Source organism: Piliocolobus tephrosceles, chromosome 14 (genome assembly GCF_002776525.5).
Source record: "Piliocolobus tephrosceles isolate RC106 chromosome 14, ASM277652v3, whole genome shotgun sequence".
In the NCBI taxonomy this organism is placed as follows: Eukaryota; Metazoa; Chordata; class Mammalia; order Primates; family Cercopithecidae; genus Piliocolobus; species Piliocolobus tephrosceles.
The window spans coordinates 78556983-78576845 of record NC_045447.1 but is presented as its reverse complement, the minus strand read 5'-3'; the positions used below and the strand labels follow the sequence as shown (position 1 = coordinate 78576845).

Genomic DNA, 19863 nt, shown 5'->3' with positions numbered 1-19863 from the left:
CTTTAGAAGACAAGTTGGCAGTATCTTGCAAAACTAACCATATGCTTATCATAGGATTCAGCAATTGTGTCCTCTTGTATTTACCCAAAGGTTTTGAAAACTTATGTCCATACAAAATCGTCTGCATGGACGTTTATAGTAACATTTTTCATCACTGCCAAAACTTGGAAGCAACCGAGATTTCCTTCAGTAGGCAAAATGAATAAATAAACTGCAGTACATGCAGGCAATGGAATATTATTCAGCACTAAAAAGAAATGACCTATTAAGCCATGAAAAGACATGGAGGGAATTTAAATTTAAATGCATATTGCTAAGTGAAAGAAGCCAATCTGAAAAGGCTACATACTGCATGACTCCAACTATACAACATTCTGGAAAAGGCAAAACTATAGAGACAGTATAAGTCTGTGGTTTCCACAGTTTGTGGGGAGGGAGGGATGAGCACAGAGTTAGCGAAACTATTCTGTATGATGCTATCATGGTAGATAGATGCCATTATACATTTGTTAAAACTCATAGGCTATACAATACTAAGACTGACCCCTAATATAAGCTATGGACTTTGAGTGAAACTGATGTGTCACTGTAGGTTTATTGATTGTAACAAATGCACCACTCTGGCGTGGGATGTGGGTAGTGGCAGAGGTTGTGTGTGGAGGGGGCTGGGGGAGGAGGGTATATGGGAACTCCCTGTACTTTCCACTACATTTTGCCATGAACCCAAAACTGCTCTAAAATAGTCTATTAAATAAGTGAGTGGACATGTATCCCTTTATATTATGTATCTCTGTATTAGATGCCTTCCCCACCAAAATATGTATTCTATAAAGGCAGACACCTTGACCAGTTTGTTAATTATTGTATCCATGGCACTAAGACTAGTACCTGGCATGTAGTAAGCAGTCAATATATATTTGTTGACTGAATAAATGTAATGAAATCTTGGTTACTTTTATGAGAATTAAAATACAGGTGTTTTACTGATATGATATCTTTCTTCTTTCCATACACCCTAGTACTTAAGAGAGACCTACAGTCCTCAGCTCTCTGTGGGACTGGCTCATCTCTGGCCAACCCACCTTTCTTCCTGCGGAGAAGATTCTTTGGTTTCACTCACCCTTGGAGTGCAAAGTCAGAGGGTAGAATAAAGGAAGGTTTGCTGAATCCAGGGATTCTGCTTCCTGGTGAGTGGAATGGGCATGGGAAAGCAGATGACAAAGACAATAGCAAGTATAAGAAGAATCCCTGCTAAAAATACACTTCCACACAGCCTAGAAGTGGGAGATTTACTTGGGTCAGTTAGGTGTTTCCCAGGGATTCAAACGCTCCCTGTCCAGGTTAAAGCTCTCAATCACTCAATCACGGCAGTTATAAATTCCCCCAACCAACCACACTAAACAGTCTCTGAAAATACAAATTTTGATAGGAAAGAAAAAGATAAGGGACAGAGGATAAAGAAGATAAATGTCCTCACTCCCCTTGGCTCCCTTCATTTCTTCTCCAATGCTCGGGATGTTTGTGGAGCCCTTGCTCTCTGGGAACCCTTGACCTGCTGCCTTGGAAAACCTTCTTTAATCCACGACAGAGCCAATGAGAAAAAAAGAACACATAGGTAAGTTTCTGAAAAAGCTCCTAGAGGCCATAAGAATACAGTCTTTGTGGTCGCATCTGCTCAGCCTAATTCTATACATTCAAACTTCGAATTCAGAGAAAGGCCCAGGGAATCATACACTCACTACCTATATGGTACCTTAATATTAGACTACCTTGAAAATTTCTTCTTAAGTAGTCTTCTGACATTTCTGTCCTGTAAGCAGGTACTTCAAACAAATGTTCCCATTTTAGACAATGAGATGGAAGCAGAGGAAATGTTGAGTACCTTGCCTTTATAACCAATATTTTGTTTATATGATATCACGTCAAAAGGTGCAAAATTCATCCAATCATTCTAATATTTCTAAATATACAGACATTTGGAATTATTTGTGGATATAGCGTTTGTATTAAAACAAATGGGCAGCAGAATGAAAACAGCAATCATACAGTCTCCTACTAAGTCCAGAGCTTTCTCACTGGTGGGTTCCTTGCTTTGGCATTTTGGAAAAATATTTTGGTCACTGTTATACCAACCACTCAGAATTCTGTCATAAGGAAGGAAAGAAATTAATATTTATTTACTCAGAGACAAGCATTGCCCCAGGTGTTTTACACAGAAAATCTTCATCATTAAAACAACTTTTTGGTTAAGTAATATTGTCCCCAGTTTATAGCCAAAAAAAAAAAAAAAAAAAAAAAAAAGGGAGAAGTTAAAATAACTAAATTTATCCAAATCCTCATAGCTACCACGTTTCAGAACCAGGACTCAAATCTGTATCTATTCAGGGACATAGTTCATGTCAGATTACTGGGGCTCAGGCTTCTGACCAAATCAATTTAAATACAATCTTTCCACTTTTGTTGAGGTGTCTCACTGCCAGGTTGCAGGCAAAGTTACCCAGACTGCATCAACATTTTGGAAAGTACAAATATTCTCATTAGGGAGAAAAGTATTTAATTAATTAGTAAAACTGATCAAATCACCTAATAACTGAAAAATTCTACAAACCCTCAAGTGTAGAAACAGAGACATTTCAGAAATTTCTCAAGGCCAATTTTCTGATTTAGCCCCTATTTTATTTCCATCCATTGCATGAACAACTTGGATTTGGGTCTGAATCCCAGATGACCTATTAACCAATTGTGAGTCTTTGGATGAATGATTTTTTCTTGAGCCCCATTTTCTTTGAAATTTTATAGGGTTGTGGAAAATATTACGTACAATAGTGTTTATAAAAGCATTTAATGCATTCTCTGGCACATAGTAGGCCTTCAGTTCAATTATGTAACCATGAAACAAGCTTAGAAATATGTAGAGGTTCTGTGTAACACATAAGTAGTTCTTAAGCAATTTTTATCACACAACCTACTACTATTAAGTATAAAATCATGCTGCTCTTAAAAGTGAAAATGCCACAATTTGGTTATCATTTTTGCCTTGGCTGCTTGTCTTGGCCATCAGTACCATCCAGGTCTTCATCTGAGGTAGGACTCTACTAAGCATCCTCCTGGAAGAGGTATAAAAACTGACTCTTCATTTTAATACAGAATCTATAAATGGGGAAGCTGCAGGAACAGCTCACAGACTGTGTTAGGAAGACAGATTTTTCTTCGGGCTGAGAACTGAACCAGCTTGCAAAGCACTCGAGCTATTTACGACTGACATTTAAGCAACTACTCCACTAAGAAAGAGGAAGATAATGGAAATAATAACCCTGAAAATTCCATTTAGGCACATTTCTTTTGAAGGAACCCATGACAGTGGTTCAAAAGTTGACCACTGGAGCAACTGCCTGGTCCCTTTGTCTTTGGAGAGAGATGGGTTGTAGCATGAAGGCTTCTAATTAGAAAAGTCCACGTGGTTCCAAGAAGCAAGGCCATTTTCACCTACAGCTCTTGCTGCCAACTTGCAGGCCACTGTGAGATGCACTTTGAACATGCTGGGTACTTTCTCCACTTGTGCCCCTCACAGCACCTCATCTGGTCTGTAGCAAGCTGGGAACAGCATTTATCACTGCGAACACATTTTGGCCCTTAGGCTTATATACTCATTTCCAGTGACTAGGTAGCAGAGAAGGAGGAGGTTCTGCTACTCACATCTTCAAAAGGTTCAAACAAGGGAATGGGAGTGGGCAGAGCAGGTGGCTAAAAGAGACAATAGGGAAATAGGGAGAAAAAACAGAGTGAGAAAGCAGCATGCTTAAAACACTCTTGATTAAAAGATGTAATCAATTTTCATTTAAATATCCCTAAACCACCCAAAACCCTAGCGCGTGGTGGCCTATGGCTTCCAAATTCTCAAAATGATAAGCTGCCAAAATAGACTAATTGCAATGTGTCTCAGTAATTGCCATGTGTGGATATATGCAGTTATAGCAAAATGGTTCAGTGAGTCCTGATGGTGATAATGCACATTCGGAAATTACATAAAATAGAAATTCTCAAAACCAAGAAATCCTGAGGGATCCAAGATGGACCTGAAAGCCAGCTCTGCCATGTACTAGCTGTGTGACTTTGAGGGAACTCTAGCCTCTCTGAGCCTATGATCCCTATTTATAAAAATAGATAATAACACTTGTGGCATCAGAATCCTCAACGTGGGAAGGAGAAGCAGCACAGGGAACAAAGGATTCAGTGCCCAGTTGCCCATGAGTAGCCACCCACACTTCATCACCTGCCAACTACTCCCTATAACTCAAAAATCCTGGATACAAGTAAGCATCAAAATGAAGGGTGGAGGATTTGGATATTCTGTATCTGATGCAGTGTGGAGCAAACACTTCGCCAAGGTTAATAAGAAGGAGTTGGGAATTTTTCTATGAGGGGGACTGCTTGTTGCTAGTATATATGTATCCCTACTGGGTGGCTTCAAGGATCAACTGAAATAATAAACACGAAATTATTTTGCCAACAGTAAAACCCACTAAAAATTCTAGCTCCTACTGTCTCATTATAAGCCTTGTGTGACCTGTCATCCTTCTCTGAGTAGAAAGGTAAATCTGCTTATGGTTGTATTAGTCATTTTCCCATAAACCCACAAGCAATCTTTTGACTAGAGCTACCTGGACCTAAAACAGAAAAAGGGAAGTATGGTAAAGAATGAAGATTTAATTTTAAATGCCCTTGTCTTTCTGACTAAGTTTTGCTGTAAGAAAGATCTAGCAGAGAAGAAGATTCCAAACACACATTTCATGGATTACTAAAAGGAAGTGCTGCTGCATCTCAATTCCCTTCGGCCTCCCCTGAAATCTATGTGAGCCACCTGGTTCTCCACAGCTTTTTAAAACACTTCCCCAGCATCTGTAATCCCAGCACGTTGGGAAGCCGAGGTAGGTGGATCACGAGCTCATGAGTTTGAGACCAGCCTGGCCAAGATGGTGAAACCTTGTCTCTACTAAAACTACAAAAATTAATCTGGCATGGTGGCAGGTGCCTATAATCCCAGCTACTTAGCCGGCTGAGGCGGGAGACTTGCTTGAACCTGGAGGTGGAGGTTGCAGTGAGCCAAGATCATGTCACTGCAGTCTAGCCTGGGGGACAAAGCAAGACTCCGTCTCAAAAAAAAAAAAAAAAAAAAAAAAAAAAAAAAAAAAGGTTTCCCCAAGAGATAAAGGGAGGAGGAAGCTGGAGAGTTCTAACCTCTTGAGTCACAGGTAAATTGTTTCCTTTGGGTTATCTCTGACTGGGGAGCCACGGTGAGAAGGCATTGAGCCCTACAGTTGGTGTCTAGGCCAATGATTCTTACCAGGGTTGGGGCATCAGCTCCACCTTGGCATGTGTGTTGAACATGCACATTCCTGAGCTCTATGGCCGACTCTGGAAGAAGGGTCTGGAATTCTGTATATTTAATAAGGTATTTCTTAAAGTTTGAGAGGCTCTAAGAGAACATCTTTAGACGATTTACAAGCATTTGAAAGATTTCCAAGTGAAATACCAATTTAAAACAACAACAGAACGGCTCTAATTTCATTTGAAATGGAGAAAGGGAGTTCTTCCCAGGGGCATCTCTTCCCCTTCGGCAGGCTCCCAGCCCTTCCTGCTGGTAGATGAGGCTCTTGGGGATAAGGTGGTGATGATTGTTCCAAAAGGGCCTTGAATTACACTCTCAGCAGATATGGATCCAGATGACTTGCCTGGCTCTTTCTCTCAATGCTTGTCTCTCACATGTCAGTTCTTGGTCAAGGTGAAATCATGGGACCTAATTTGAATGACTCAGAAGTCTTGGTCTCACTGTTGGTCCCATACTGATCTTGTGGCTTAGACTTCTGTTGTCCAGCTGTAACCAAACTCCCACGTTACATCCGCTTTACTAACTAGGTGATTTTTTGCATCTTCGAATCCAAGTCTGTTATTACACAAATTTCCAGCACTCTAATCTAAAAGTGGGCCCCTACCTCATCCTTGCCAGTGATCCAATGACTCAATTATTTTTCCCTCCGAACCTCTGCTTCATAACTGAGTCTTTGTTATACATGGTTAGGCTTCCCCAAAACCTACTCCCTAGAACATTATGTTAAGATTACATTTGGGCTCGAAGTAAGAGTACAGAAACCTATATAAGTGGCTTTGAGATAGGAGAGTGGATGTTGTATTTGGGAAACCTGACATACATCACTGGATCCCGGGATCTCTGTTACCTCCATCTGGCTACCAGGAAGCTTGCCTTTGTATCTTGTCAGGCACTCATCCAATAAGTATTTATTGGGCAATTTCTATATAACCATAGTTACTAGGCACTGATAAAAATTATGTATGTAAGAGTGATTTATAAAACATATATGGATATATGAATATAGGTACTGCCATGGACCTCACTGGTATTGACAAAAATACCGCATCAGCCCAGATCCACAGATGCAAATAACTTTGCGTAATTATTTGGCTAATTCAGATTCCCTGAATGATTTTGCCACAATGGCAAGGAAATTTAAGAACTTGTTTTGGGATGTGTGAGATGAAGTTGGGTTTGGTGATGAACATAAGAAGGGAGGGTTTGGTAGTTATACTTAAGTGATCTGGAAAAATACCAGAATGTTTTTATTTCAATAGACTTACATCTTGTAAGGTATAGTTCTCAAAGACCTCACAAAAGAATGAAATAAAGAGTTTAGTCTGAACAATCTGGTTAGAGAGGGGAAATTCCTGTAATCAGAAAGAGCACTCACAATTCTAAGTAAACCAACAAGAAATTCTAAGGGAATTGGGATTGTTTTGTAACATGTTGCTGAGCTCAGAGGATGTGAATGGGGACAGATCAAGCCAGTTCCAGTATTCTGTTGTTTTTGTTGTTCTGTTTTATGAAGAGAGTGGCCTCACTACCAGCAACCCAGATGTTTACTGATGTATTTTAAGGAAGCTCCACCTACAACTGTTACCTTTTTTTTCTTCTTCTAAACCATCAATTGTTTACCATATTTATAAGGGTATTCCAGTTTAAAATACAGGAATTATAAGACATAGATTGCCATTGACATGTTTAGCCCTGAAGAGTCCAACAGAGGAACACCTAGAATGGTGTTATCAGAAAAATAATTAATTCATTTTAAGAGTTCCTTCATTAGAGGCCAACTTCATAAGTTTCAGATATAAGAACATTTGCTTCTAGAAAGACGTCATTCCTTCCCCCAAAGAAAGAAAAAGTGCTAAATCTACAATAATATTAATTAAACACTGTCTATAGGCATTTTTAAGTTGACTGACGAAGTCATGATGGTCAATGAGGTAGAGATTTTTCTGGATATTTCTTCCTCATCAACAAATTTCTGAGTTCCAGTCAGGAAAACAAACTGTCTTGCTGCAAATGACACAGCTTGACTGACAGGGTGAAACATACTTAAATAATGTAAAAAACCCCGGTCGTAGCTCTTGTTATTTAATCCCTGTTACTATTAATACTGTCTTTAAGTGTTCAATGAAAATATGAAAAGATGCTCAATTACATTACTAGCTAAAGGAAAAATTAAAACAAGTCACCAATCTTAGCTTTACAAATCGGCAAAAATTAAAATACTAACATCCAGTGTGAGGAAATGGGGGCCCTGTAATGTGCTGCTGATGAGAGTTGAAATTAGTATAGCCTTTCTTAAAGAATATGTGTCAGCACCTATCCAACTTTACAATGTGCATACTCAGTAATCCAGCATTTCCTCTTTTACAAATATTTCCTAAGAAACTGTGCAAAGATATATATGTGTGTGTGTGTGTGTGTGTGTATAGGAGTGTTTGTATAAATATGTATATATATGAAGAGATTTAACATAGCATTGCTAGAAAATGTAAAAAATGAAAAAAAAGTTCATCAATAGGGGAATGATTTTAAAAATGATGACCTATTCTTATGATAGCTATACAATTAAGAAGACTCTATATGCAATGACCTGGAAAGAAAAAGCATATATTTTGCTAAGTTTAAAAAAAAATCAAGTCATAAAACAAAATGTAGAATATGAGGTGCAGAACGTGAGGCCATTTTTATAACAGGGCATATGGGCATATACATAGACACAGATATGTCTCCTTCTATGAGCATTTAAAAAGGTCTAAAAGAATACTTGCCTATCTTTTAATAGTCGTTACCTTTGGGCAGTGGAATTGGGACAAACATAAGGCTGGGAGGGGACTTAAACTCTCTATAATATAGTTTCAGTACTGTAAGGACTTTTAAAAAATGGACAGGAAAAATTTTTCTTTTATAATATAAAAAGTCAGTAAGAATTTGTAAATTGTATGTAAGGACTATACTAAAAGCCCAGGAACCCAGGTATGTTGATTTATGATAGTAATTAGGCTTCCAAAGTTTCCCCCAGCATACCGGTACTTGAGCAAGCACAGTGCATAAGGGCATGTACACATACACACATGTGCACGTACACACACACACACACACACACACACACACACACAGTGGGGTAATCCCAATGGGAGCCGTTAGATAGGGAGCTCTCTGCTCCCAACAGGGACAACCCCCAATCAAAGGCTTAATAGCAGCATCACGGAATGGCTAAAAGCACAGATCTGGAGTCAGATGGTCCTGGGCGCAATATCCAGCTCCACTGTTTTAAGATTTAAACACTCTGGGCACTATAGTGATTCAGATTCCCCACCTGTAAAATGGGAGTAAACAATGCCTTCTTTACAGTGTTGTTATGAGGACTATTGAGCAAGGGCATGACAGGCATTCACTACACTGCCTCACCCAGAAAAAAGTGATTTTTCAGCTATTGGTGTCCAAAGACATGCAGTCAAGCAGTTGGTGGGAAATTACTTTATCTTGCAAATCACAGCACCTCTATTGACAGCAGAATGTTAACCCTATAAGGAACCGTGTATTTATGGTTCCATACTTAACCTTCATGCAAAAGCATTTCCCAAGTAACTGAAACTTTCCATAATACTGTTTTTCTTTTCAACAGGCACCATCACAAAGTATGACTGTGGGCTTTAGGGTCAGACTGGGTTTATAAAACCACCTCTGATACTCAGTAGGTATATGAGTTAGGGCATGGTGCTTAAGCTCTTCCATAGTCTCACCTGGGAGGTTGCTCTGGACTTGCTCAGAGCACCAAGTATCTGATACACAGTAGAAAAATAACAATAACAGCTGCAATGAAGAGAGCATCTACTGTAGTCCAGGCATTCTCTCATTCTTGTGCCAACTCTGAAACAGGGGTGTCAGTATCATCTACTAAACTTGAGAACCTCAGAATCAGGGCATTGCATGACCTGCTCATAAGATACCAGTTAGTAACTGCCATCTTCCTGCCTCCAAACTGAAAATGCTTTCTTAAGCAAAGGACTGGTATCTATGGGCACTGTGAATTTCTCACAATTCCTCTTCCACAGGGCTGCCACAGCCCAGTGCTTCACTACTACACACTCAGTACCAGCTGTGTCTCAGTATCCTCTTTTATTATTCAGATACTCACAAGAAGCAGTAACATATTAAATTTACCTCAACGTGTAAGTGAATCGTTCATCCTATTTCCTCTGGGAAGAGGTCTCAGGCAGTTGGTCAGCACTGGGTGTTTAAAGATGGGGGCAGGGCCTGGCGAGGCGGCTCATGGCTGTAATCCCAGCACTTTAGGAGGCCGAGGCGGGTGGATCACCTGAAGTCAGGAGTTCAAGACCAGTCTGGCCAACATGGCAAAACCCTGTCTCTACTGAAAATACAAAAATTAGCCAGGTGCGGTGGCAAGTACCTGTAATCTCAGGTACTTGGGAGGCTGAGGCAGAAGAATCGCTTGAGCCCGGGAGGCAGAGGTTGCAGTGAGCCAAGGTCGTGTCTCTGCACTCCAGCCTGGGCGACAGAACGAGACTCTGTTTCAGAAAAAATATAAATAAATAAATAAATAAATAAATAAATAAATAAATAAATAAATAAATAAATAAAAATAAAATAAAATAAAGAGGGGGCAGAGAAACAGGCAGGAAGTGCCCAGAGAAAAGAGGGGCCCAAATAAACTTGACTGTAGGTCACAATTTTGCCAAGGGCTGACTCTGCCAATCAGTCTAAGATGCCATGAGCAAAACTCCCTTTATTCTTGTCTTTTCTTTCTGTTCATTAATATTATTTAATGAACAGTTATTAAGCACTTGCAGTGTGCAAATATTGTGGGACAATGCAGTCCCTGTCCTGAGACAATTTGGCGAGCGTTGATTCAATCATTTAATACTCTTAATGATCAAACATAGCACATTAATATAGTGAGTTTAATCTGTGTGGGTGCACACGCACTCATGCTTGCGTGTGCAGATGCTTAGTTATATATGTAGATTATTCACAGTTCAGTCATTTCCATAATCAATCATTCCAACATCTTTTCTGGTTCAGATGACCATCTCACACCCCTCCCACAAAACTCAGCATGTTGAAATGCTCACTGCACTCGGCGTATACACCTAAAATTAACTTTTGTTTTTTAGAATTAGAACACAGTCAGATTTTCCCAAGTATTATGTTCTTGGGGTAATTTTGTAGTAATTAAGTATATGAGAGTAATTAAGGACTTCTCCGAATCTAATCATCAATCCCTGTTACTATGTAAGCATTAATAACATCATGGCTGATATGGAAAATTATTCCTGATTATGACTGCTGATTATAACATCGGAATAACATGAAGTGCATTCATCGGCTCATTTCTTTTGTGAATATGTCACAACGTTCTCCATGAAATCTATTACACTGTTGATTTATAATCAATTATATTTGTCATTCTGGGATTTCAAGACATGACACAATGCTTAAGTTCTAAGCAATGCAATTTCTTGACTTACTGCTTTATTATTTCATAACCTCATATATGCAGTTGTGATGAAATTTTCTGTGGGAGTATGTTTATTGTCTTTAAAATCAGCCTTTAAAAATAACCTTTAAGCAGGGCGCGGTGGCTCACGCCTGTAATCCTAGCACTTTGGGAGGCCAAGGTGAGTGGATCACCTGAGGTCGGGAGTTCGAGAGCAGCCTGACCAATGTGGTTAAACCCCGTCTCTACTAAAAATACAAAAAATTAGCTGGGTGTGGTGGTGCGTGCCTGTAATCCCAGCTACTTTGGAGGCTGAGGCAGGAGCATCTCTTGAATCCTGGAGGCCGAGGTTGCAGTGAGCTGAGATCGCACCACTGCACTCCAGCCTGGGCGACAAGAGCGAAAGTTTGTCTCAAAAAATAAATAAATAAAATTAAAATAACCTTTAAATATTTAACACTATAAATCGGCAGTGATGAAATCAGTCTTGGCTACAGCCCATAGGAATCTTGTTGGAAAGTACCATTGCACAATCACCGTGAGTAAACAGCCAACTGAGGAAGAAGTTAGCTAAACTTGTATTTGCCACCTCACTGCCATTTAAATATCAATGCTCTGATATTTCTACAGTTTGAAAGATGCTTTGGCTCCTTGGTGGGACAAGCCGTTTACAATATGTTTTGTTCTTGGAGTCCTGTTGGTGTCTGGAAACCCTTTGTTTCTTGTTGCACTCAATTTGAACTGGACTGACAAGCTTACAGCTCCATACTGAGGTAAGAAAATGCCACCATTGTCTGGGAGCTGACTGGCCTGCTTTAGGGAGCCTACATGCAGGGCATGCTTTAAATCATGGGAAAGATAGCTCAGGAACCATAGAAGCCATGACCAACAGGGAGGGCGCCCCCTTCCCACTGCTGCTGCATTGATTTCAAACAGCCCAGGCTGAGGAGGTAGCTTCATGGTGTTTTCCTAACGAAATCTAATAAATGGCATGTAGATGACAGAAATCTCTGTGTTGGCGACTGGAAACTCCAGAGGGATGCAAAATAAGAGCACACAGTGGAAAGAATGGAAACCGAAGAGAATGGAAGAGATGGGAAAACATAGGGTAGAACCCTCAGAAAGAGGCCTGTGAGCTCCACCCCGACTTCCAAGGGAGAATATGAATGAATCTGTCTGTGAGACAGGTCATATTAGTCCCATTTTACAGATTAGAAAACCATCCCAGAGTGTGTTTGGCAGCCCCTTCAGTGTGCCTATCCAGTAAACATTGTTAATGGAATCTCCGTTTTGTTAGCTATGGCAATGCACTAAAATATCCATCTTCCCAGACCCCCTTGCTGTGTGACTAAGGGTACATGATGTGTAGAATATCAGCATTCATGCTGTGACCAGGAGGATGGAAGCCACCTGCTAACAATGACAAAGCACAACGTTGGGAGGAGGCATGGGCACTGTGGACTCTGTAGGGCTCCTTCTCCACCTTGCACTGTTTCCTATTAGACATCTTGTCATGAGAGAAGGCGGAGGGTGGTGGCTCATGCCTGTAATCCCAGCACTTTGGGAGGCTGGGGTGGGTGGATCACTTGAGGTCAGGAGTTCAAGACCAGCCTGGCCCACATGGTGAAACGCTGTCTCTACTAAAAATACAAAAAATTAGCCAGGCATGGTGGTGTGCATCTGTAGTCCCAGCTACTTAGGAGGCTGAGGCAGGAGAATAGCTGCAACCCAGGAGACAGAGGTTGCAGTGAACATAGATTGTTCAGGGTGAGACTCCATCTCAAAAAAAAAAGACATCTTGTCATGAGAGAAGAGTAAATTGCACACTGGGGTTGTTGGTGTTGTTGCTATAACATGATAAATAAACCCTGAAAAATCTTTTCCTCTGCACAAATGTGTATTAAAAATAAGGTCTTTGAGAAATCTACAATTGGGTCAGACCACTGAAAATCTTCAATACCTTCTAATTACTGCAGTAACAAAATAGTCAAGAGGAAATTTAGATGGGCAGTTCAGTGTGGCTATAGGCTCCTGGGTGGTTATTAAAAATCATATAAAATAGACTGGAAAGGCTGGCCGACAGGTACTGAGACAACAACTGATAGCAGGGCCCAGTGCACAGGAAGGTGTGTGGTCTGCCATGAGCTGAGGACCATGCAAGGCTGGATGTGCACCTATCTGGGAGGGAGCCCCCCGGGATTGTGCTCATTTCAAATGTTATTAAAATAGAGTTGAAAGGGCTCCTGTCTGGACAGCAGCTAGGCGGAGGACGTTTTTGTTCTCTTCTCTTACTATTCCAGCTTTTGTCTAGGGAAGACTGTGTGTGAACAAACACAATTACACATTAATCTGACATCATTCCCCTATTTACCAGTTGCATCTGAGTGAACGGAACTCTTTAATAAGTCACTGTTGTTTGGGTGTTCTGTACATGTGGCCCAACATAATCCCAACAGTTAGAGCTTAATGTTCCTACCTCTCCCATTCCAGTCTCTACACAGCACTCTACTTGATTGTCCTAAAATACTGGGCTGACTTCTTCATTCGGTAGGTTACATTTAGCATGACACAAAACCCTTCATGAGCTGGCCTTGTGAGTTCTCCATCCTCTTCCTCCTCTACTCCATGGCTTAACCTGTGTACTCCAGCCATCCCCTTGGCTCCTCCCTCTGTGCACACACACACCACACTGTTATTTGTGTTCTCACCTGTGCTCTTTGCTTCCCCTCTGCCTGGAATGCCTGCCCAATAAGATATTTATCTCCAAAACCCTCTTCAAGCATCACCTCTACAGACCCTTCTTTGACATCTTCTTCTGAATAAATCAGGTGCCTTGGCCAGGTGCGGCGGCTCAAGCCTGTAATCCCAGCACTTTGGGAGGCCGAGACGGGTGGATCACGAGGTCAGGAGATCGAGACCATCCTGGCTAACATGGTAAAACCCCGTCTCTACTAAAAATACAAAAAAAATTAGCCGGGCGAGGTGGCGGCGCCTGTGGTCCCAGCTACTCAGGAGGCTGAGGCAGGAGAATGGCGTGAACCCGGGAGGCAGAGCTTGCAGTGAGCTGAGATCTGGCCACTGCACTCCAGCCTGGGTGACAGAGCAAGACTCCATCTCTCAAAAAAAAAAAAAAAAAAAAAAAATCAGGTGCCTTTTGCAGCTTCTCTTATTGCATATGTCACAGTGCATTGATTAAATGACATTCATGTTTGCCTGGCACATAGTGGGTGACCAATGAACACTTGCTGAACTGAACTTGGTGTCTCCTTGATGGGCCCAGAAGCAGGAAGATTGGGAAAATGCTGTTGTAGGAATTCTCATGGCATGCTAATAATCCTGGAGTGATTAGGGCATTTAGAAAGAAATGATCCATTAGTCCAATAACAAAACGTACAAATATCAACTCTTGGGCAGCTAATCCAGGCAACATTCTGAAGCTTGTCTGGGCAAGAGAAGTGTCCTAAGGAAAAAGAAAAGACCAAAGAACAAGTTTACATGATTGCAGAGTGTCCTTATGTTTACATCTAAAATAAAGGACTAAAGTGTACTAAGAAGTTGTCTTGGAGATCTCACCCGAACAGAGACCCATAAATGCTACCAAGATTCAAACATTAAAGGAAATGATACCTCATTCCCTGTGCTAATGAAAGCAAAATGAATGAATGAGATGGATGCAGAGTCAACAAACCTGAGCACTAGTCCTGGGTCATTCACTAGGTGAGAAAACTTGAAAAAGCAGTGCTAGTAATCTTTCAAAGTACGCCTTTTACAAAATGCCTCAATAAAAATATAGAGAGAGCACACAATGTCTAGGCTCAGTATCATTTAGTATTACAGCATGATTAACAAAACCCAATGGACCTCATCTTCTTCATTTGGAAGAACAAAGCCCGTCTGACTTGTAACCTTTCATAGCTCTCTGTAATGCAACAACATCTACACACAGGAGTCTACATTTCCCCATAGAAAAATATAAATGTGTATTTATTTCAGTGTGCCTTTGACTTAGAAACATGTTGTTGATTAAGAATATGGCTTGGGGCTGGAAGTGGTGGCTCATGCCTGTAATCCCAGCACTTTGGGGGGCCAAAGTGGGTGGACTGCCTGAGGTCAGGAGTTTGAGACCAGTCTAGCCAACTTGGTGAAACCCCATCTCTACTAAAAACACACAAAAAAAGCTGGATGTGGGGGTGTGCGCCTGTAATCCCAGTTACTCAGGAGACTGGGGCAGGGGAATTGCTTGAACCAGGGAGGGGGAGGTTGCAGTGAGCTGAGATAGTGCCACTGTACTCCAACCTCAGTGACAGAGTGAGACTACGTTCCAAACAAACAAACAAAGAATATGGCTTGGAAATTTAGACCTCTTGATAAAGGCACCTGTATAGTTTGCTAAGGCAGCAATGCCTAGACATTTTATATTCTTATTTGTCTCAGTTGTTGTCTCTAAAAATACAGTGATGGTATTTCTCCCTGACCTCTACCTACTGCAAGGAGTACAGAAGAAATGGGGGTGACTACACTCATTAAAACCACGAACTTTTTGAAAGAGAGAACAAACACTCACTTGAACTATTGCATTAGCAACCCTGACACTGCTTTGGGCTTTAAAAATCAAGTTTTATTAGGGGATGGTGCTCCCTGTTACCAAGATGCTGTATAACTCCCGCAAACTTGTCCAACAAAAGCTGAAAGGCACGACCAATAAATGCAACTCATTAAGAAGGTCTCATTTTTACTCTCAGCATTGTACTGCCCACTTGAAAAATAGTAAGATACATTTTGTCCTTACTCTAAAGAGTAGTTGATGAGAACTACTAGAAATGTTGCCTAGAAAGTTCCAGAAAAACAAATTCAGAAAGTGCTTGGAGAACGAAGTAAGGCTACATCTGGATACCTACCAATTAACTACTAGCAGTGGACCAATGGCTAATACAGGGGCATGCCCTTTGCAACCTCATCGCAACAGTCACTTGCCCATCTTCCTGGAGAAAGTCATGATTTCTCAATTTGCCTAACTACATTTTCAACTTATTTTTAGGGCTGATATTAGCAGTTTCTCATTGGCCCTGGGAACTTTTTTAACAATTAGAATGTGAAAGTTCAGGCCTAGCACAGGTGACTGACACCTATAATCCCAACACTTCGAAAGGCTGAGGCAGGAGGATCACTTGAGTCCAAGAGTTCAAGACCAGCCTGGGCAACATAGTAAGACCCCATTTCTACAAAAACAATAAACGAAATTAGCCAGGTGTGGTAGCGTGTGCCTGCAGTCTCAGCAGCTCGGGAGGCTAAAATAAGACTGTCTCAACCCAGGAGTTTGAGGCTGCAGTGAGCCATGACTGTGCCACTGCACTCCAGCCTTGGGGACAGAGTAAGACCCTGTCTCTAAAAATAAATTGTTTTTAATGTGAAAGTTAAAAAATTCCCAACAATTTCAAGCTGACAATATATTCATTATTTAACTAAAAAAAAAAAAAAAAAAAAAAAAAAAAAGAAATGTGGAAGAAGAGTATTTTGCCAAGAAGTGCAGGAAAATAATAGGGTAGATACCATTTTCTGTATCCTCTTGTTCATTATTCACTTGCTGAATGAGGGAGTGTCAATCACTTAGTAGTAAATATTTACTAAATGCCTACTTTGCACCAAGTATTATGCCTGCCCTAGGGCTATAAACATTATCCCTATTCTCAAAGAGTCTAATTTTAAAAATGGAAAGGGATAGAAGGAAGAGCATTAAATTAATTAAGCTCCTACTCTGTGCCAGGTGCTTTTCTTGTCAAATCTTCCTAACAACTGAAGAGAGAAGATAGATGAAATGCCCCCAACTTAACGAATGTGAACTAAGACTCCATAATTTGCCCAGAGTCACACAGTTCAGGGTAGACTAGTGTTAGCATTCAAATTGGTCTAATTTCAAAACCCTTTTTGAAGATTTCTTTAGAGAAAAAAGAAGAAATCACCCATTATCCTACCATCCTGATATAAAACCGTCAATATTTTAGAGAACTTCCTTCCAATTTTTCTTCTACACATAGGTCAATTTTTAAATTTTTAAAAATGTGTTTCACAGTTGTAATCAAAATGTGTTACACTGCATTTTCTTGGAACTTTGATACCATCAACTGTGAAATGCTCCATTACTCTAGATAGTACTAGAAAGAAAAATCACTGCCAATTATATGATGCCACCATGAGCTACGTCCAGATTTCAGTGATGTTAAAACGTGAAGGTGAAAAATTTGTGTCTTAGAATCAATGGCCTACTCTACATTTCACACAGCCCACACTCAGGCTGCGCACCTCCTGCCTGGAGTGGTGAGGATGGCTTCATGGCGCAGGGGACCTGGGTCTCTTTCGCAGTAGATAAACTCCTTGGCTGGACTGGCAGGCCCTCCTCAGAGGGAAGAGGGCTCAATTTGCCTGTCTTTTGCATGCCTTGATGCCTTGCCTTGTGCACAGTAGGTACTCAAGAAGTATTTCTTGGTTGAATAAATACATAACTAAAGCTTGAGAAACAATTTATAGCCAGCAGAAGGTAAAAATGACCATAGGCCTGCAGAATGGTACAAGTGCAAATTTTGATGGGGGTTTGTGTGGCTACACTGGGGAAGTGGGGAGATGAGATGGATAGAACTTTGAGGCAGAACCAATAGCTCTGGTTTTTCAAAGTCTCTTCCTTCCTACAGCTGGCTGCTGTTTTTGTATCACCTCCTCTTTGCTGTTCAGGCCTTTACTTTGATGTTCTTGTCCAAGCCTAGCTCCATAGTGCTGGCTGATTTTGCCATCTTGGAAAATTGTTCACACTCAGTTTGCATATTGATTTAGATTTGTTTGGGAACATCACCCATTAATTTCAAGTAATAACTCATATGGAGAAAATTCAGGCATCAGCAAGAGGCAGGTAGAGGAGAGTTGTATTTTTTAGTAGTTGAAACATTCAGCCTAAAAGGACAGTATCTCTTCTGCTTATACAGATCTGACTGCCCTAGGAAGTAAAAGCCTGTGACAGTTCAAATCTATATGATTTGGCAATTCAGCTTTCTATGGATGCTCACTAAGATAGGTGCCTGAGATGGCAAAATGAGTTTAAATAAAGAAAAGAAACTAAGACTTAGTTCTCTATGCATATTGCCCATTAAACACAAGATATGCATATTTAGAAAATCATTATGATTTCTCTTGCTTTCCTTTTTTCCGTTTCATCCTCCGTTCACCTAACAAGTATCCGTCTCTTTGCCACTTGTAAAGACCTGTGTTAAGTTTCCTAAAAGATACAGTTTTCTGATGGGTCAGTCAATGCTCACAGAGAAGTTTGCACATTAATAGTGAAAGCATGTTTTATTCACAGATAAGTAAATCACAAGGTAGAGGAAGCATAAATACTACCAGAGAAAGGCGAAACAAAATCAGAGTTTAGAGCCTGGAGAGATGACATTGGCTGGGAGATCAGAGAAGGCTTCAGAGAGGAGCTGTCATTCCACCTGCGCCTTGAAGGTTAGAGAGGATGTGAACCTATGAGAATGAGAGCAAAAACCTAGCAGAGCAGAGGCATGCTTGGGCACAAGAACTCCTGTCATGTCTTTCTCCGTGGGCTGTCTATTGTTTAGAAACAGGATGCTATTGCTGGTGTTAGAGCCCTGGTCAATGAAAAAACCAACAACTTGAGCTGACCAGTGTGAAGTGTAATAAATCATATCATCATCAGGCCAAAGTCAGGAAAATACCACAGGATTTCATGCCTATCAAGTGTGAAAGTTTAGAAGCAAATGAAAGCCTAAGCCTCGTGCAGAACAGAACATCTGAAATCCATGACAGGTAACTAAGATGAAAAGCAACAGCACAATGTCACTTTTCAAAACTCAAGGGACTGCCAGCTTCTTGCTTACCATGGACATGGATACCATTTGGTTGAAAAGAAGAGTTTGTTTCTGGCTGATAGGACTTCAGGTGTGAACCTGATGGCTGCTGGGTATGGGGAGGCTGTGTTCTTTGCAGTATTGAAGAAGGAGCCGGAACTCTCCGGGGGCTGATATGGTGAGGAGATGGAGCAGAAGGTGCAAACCTGAGAAAACAATTATAAAAGGAAACATGAGGGACATAAAACAGCAGGAACAAAGACAAACTCTCCAAAGCCAAATTCTCACCTCCCATTCTGGCTAACCAAGAGCGTGACAACAAGCCTTTTAAAAAAAAATCCTTCAGGATTTTTCTCTACCCTCCCCACTGCCGTTTCCCATTTAACCACTGAATTCTCAACTGAGATACAGAAGGAATAAACAAGAACAATAAAGGGAAAACCTACTCACAGTTTGGGTTTCTCAAGATTTCTAAGCTGCATTTCAAGTACACTATGTTTGGTGAAATTCAAAGTACATCTTTTGCCAAGCCCTTTTTCTGCTAATTTTTAAAATCCATTTGCATTTTAGGGGGAAATTTGATCCATATGTTTCTGAATCATTTACACTTAGCTCATAAACATTTTGTTTTGTAAGATCTATCTGAGGTCCAAGAAGTGTTGTTACAAGTCTTTATTATGAGCCTCTCTAATCCTATTCTCTTTAAACAATGAATTTTCTTTTGCCAAGAATGAATTAACTTAAACCTCAAAGGTCAAGTGTGGCTTGAAATCCAGAACCCATGAGATCTGCGTGGGCTCCGTGCCTGGCAAAGAGTATTCTTGAGGGTGTGATAGGAACATGATATAGGAGTCACATGCGCCAATCACAGTAAGACTACTGGTGGTTTCTGGGGTGGGGGACATATTGGTGTTTAAATAAGGTGATGTTGGCAAGAAACCTGGGATATGAAATGGACGATTGTACATTGATCTTCCAATTGTAAAGGAAAATTGGAAAGACCTGACTCACTATGTTTAAAATGACAGTTTATGCTTTCTACCATTGAAGGCAAGATGGAATTGTGAGAACAATATTACAGTTTAGCAATGTCTATCAAATATCAAAATGATCTTCTGGGTGCCAGTTCAGTAGAGGACTGGCACAAGTGTAGGGGAGAAAGG

The 19863-nt window shown here is 40.7% G+C and overlaps 1 protein-coding gene across 2 annotated transcripts in view; it reads right to left on the bottom strand.

Annotated features, from left to right (window-relative positions):
- Positions 1-19863, bottom strand: part of GLIS3 (GLIS family zinc finger 3) — a 481604-nt gene that overhangs the window by 13237 nt on the left and 448504 nt on the right. For both annotated transcript variants that reach the window (XM_023213188.3, XM_023213189.2), the window contains one exon: positions 18731-18906. In XM_023213188.3, the coding sequence (XP_023068956.1) occupies positions 18731-18906 (176 nt within the window). The remainder of the gene's footprint in view (positions 1-18730; positions 18907-19863) is intronic.